This window comes from Centrocercus urophasianus, unplaced genomic scaffold (genome assembly GCF_019232065.1).
Source record: "Centrocercus urophasianus isolate 14NV4802_14NV808 unplaced genomic scaffold, USGS_Curo_1.0 seq_20, whole genome shotgun sequence".
Taxonomy (NCBI): Eukaryota; Metazoa; Chordata; class Aves; order Galliformes; family Phasianidae; genus Centrocercus; species Centrocercus urophasianus.
In genome coordinates, this window is record NW_024884756.1 from 18,011,130 (window position 1) to 18,013,471 (window position 2,342).

Below are 2,342 nucleotides of genomic sequence, written 5' to 3' on the forward strand. Positions count from 1 at the left end.
AAGGCGCCCACCGCGAGCAGCCCCCACCGCCCCGCCCGCCCGGCGCTCCCCGGTGGGTGGAAGGCGGCGGCCTCGGGGCGGGGCAGGGGCCTGGGGCGATCAAAGGACGCCGACTCGGCGGGACCTCCCTACTGACCCCAGTGTTAACGTATTTATTTTCACGCTGCAATCGCGGGTCGCTGTACAGAAACATGCTGGGGCCCCGCGCGGAGCAGGGACGAGGGAGGAAACATTTGTATTAAACAGAGCCGTTAAATAACCTGTACACGGAACGTCAGTCTTTTCCCCTGAAAGCGCCGAGCGCGGCCGCGGGCTGCCCCGCTTCCGCCCCGACGGCCTTAGGAGCGGCGCCCATCCCGGGGCAGCGGCCGCGGGGCCCTGCGAACGTCCTTCCCCGCAGCCCCGGGCTCCCCCGGCCGGGCTCCCGCTCGCAGTGCGCGGTGCGAGTCCCGGAGCCGCCCCGCCGGGCGCCCGCGGCGGTCACAGGTCGCGGCCGTCCTCCCGCTTGACGGCGTCGGCCGCCGCCTTCAGCTTCTTGTTCTGGTGCGTCTTGACGTGCTTGGCCAGGTGGTCGCTGCGCATGAAACGCTTCCCGCACTCGGGGCAGACGAAGCGCTTCTCGCCCGTGTGAGTCCGCAGGTGCCGCTGCAGCTCGTCGGAGCGGGTGAAGCTCTTCCCGCAGAAGAGCCAGTTGCAGACGAAGGGCCGCTCGCCCGTGTGCCAGCGCAGGTGCGCCTTCAGGTGCGAGGTCTTGCCGTACACCTTGCCGCAGCCCGGGATGTGGCAGACGTGCTGCTTCTTCTTGCCCGGCTCCGCCTCCGGCGCGCTGCCGGCGGCCGCCTGGCAGTTGGGGCAGCGGCAGCGGCGGCACCTCCTGGCCGTGGCCGCCAGGGGAGACTTGGTCTGCAGCAGGGCGGCGATCTGTGTCTGGTACTGCGCGAAGTCCGAGTGGCCCAGCACCAGGCCCCGCGGCAGCGCGGCGGCGGCGGGGAAGCGGTGGGCGCAGCCAGGAGGGGCGGCGGCTTGCGGGATGCTCCACCAGGGCAGGTCCTCGGGCGGCGGGTTGGGAGAGAGCTGGCGGCAGGGCTGCGCGGGCGGCAGCAGGTTGGAGTAGCCGGGCGGCAGCGCGGCCTGGGCGGCGTACGGGACGTAGGCGGGGGGGCAGGCAGACGGCAGCGCGGCCATGGAGGAGGGCAGCATCTTGACGGGGGAGAACTCGTAGGGGTAGGAGGGGTCGGCGGGAGGCGTGGGGGGCACCTCGTCCCCCCCCCCGAAGGACGGCTGCAGGTGGCTCTTCTGCGGGGTCAGCCCCAGGCTGGGGTGCGGCGGCGGCAGCCCCCCCGGGGAGTGCGCGGGCATCTCGCCGCCCCAAGGGTGGAAGATCCTGGAGGGAGATCCGAGCGTCGGCTCGTAGGGCACCGGCAGGAAATCGGCGGGCGCGGCGCCCGGCTGTCCGATGCGGCTGCAGGTGGCGGCCAGCAGGGCCAGCGGCGAGTGCTTGGCCACGTCCGGGGAGGCGCTGGGGGTGCGGTCCTGCGGCGGCGGTCGGGGCGCGGGGAGGGAAGCACAGCGCGTTACTCGCCGCCGCCCGCCCTACCGAAACTTTCCGCGCCCGCCCGTCCGTCCCGGAGAGCCCCCGCCGCGCCCCGCGCCGCGCCGCCGAGAAACTTCCCGAGAGCGGCATCCTCGCCCCGCCCGGTGCGGCCCGCGCCCCGCCTGGAGCAGCCCTTCCTGGCGGGCGGCCCCGGCCCAAGTCTCGGCGAGGAGCCCCGTCCGGCGCCCGCCCGTCCGCCCGCGCGGAGGTGCCTCGGGCGCTGGCACTGACCTGGAGGAAAGCCTGAAGCGAGTCGTTGCGGAGGACGGCGACCGCGGCCATGGCTACTGCGCCCGGAGAGAGGCGCCCCGTTGGGGCATGGATACTCCGCGGGACTGCCGGGCCGCCTGCGCTGCGCTGCGCTGCGCCGCGCTGCGCCGCGCTGCCCTCCGGCCTCGCCTCCGCGCCCGGCCCGCCCCGCGCCGCCGATCTCCGCGGCCCGTCTGCCTGCGCCGGGATCACCTCCAAGAATTTGATAAGGACTTTGCTGGGCCGCCAGCCAGTCAGAAGGAAGATTTATGGCTTTGAAGTTTGCCGCTACCCAATCATCAAAGAATAGCGGCTCTTTCAGAAGCGAAAGCAAATCCTTTGAATCCACAAAGCTCCTATGGTGTGTTTGTTGGTCGGGATAAAAGAACTGATTATTAGGGGGGATGGGAAGGGAGGAGATAAAGGCGGGACAATTAATGAAGTAATCACTATGTGGGAAATGTATATACACAAATAATTGGATTTTCTTGATCAAAGG

At 70.7% G+C, this 2,342-nt stretch overlaps 1 protein-coding gene across 1 annotated transcript; it reads right to left on the minus strand.

Annotated features, from left to right (window-relative positions):
- Window positions 1–480: 480 nt before the first annotated feature.
- Window positions 481–1,876, minus strand: SP5 (Sp5 transcription factor). The gene is made up of 2 exons (XM_042822590.1): window positions 1,826–1,876; window positions 481–1,533 (listed from the first exon to the last, which is right to left on the minus strand). Exons 1-2 carry the CDS (start codon window positions 1,874–1,876, stop codon window positions 481–483), a joined length of 1,104 nt encoding a protein of 367 aa, XP_042678524.1.
- Between the last annotated feature and the right edge of the window lie 466 nt (window positions 1,877–2,342).

Excerpts from the sequence above, each read along its gene's own strand:
- SP5 (XM_042822590.1), bottom strand. The coding sequence starts at position 1,876 with ATGGCCGCGGTCGCCGTCCTCCGCAACGACTCGCTTCAGGCTTTCCTC. Across the intron at positions 1,534-1,825 it reads CGCTTCAGGCTTTCCTCCAG|GACCGCACCCCCAGCGCCTC; the intron begins GTCAGTGCCAGC and ends CCGCCGCCGCAG.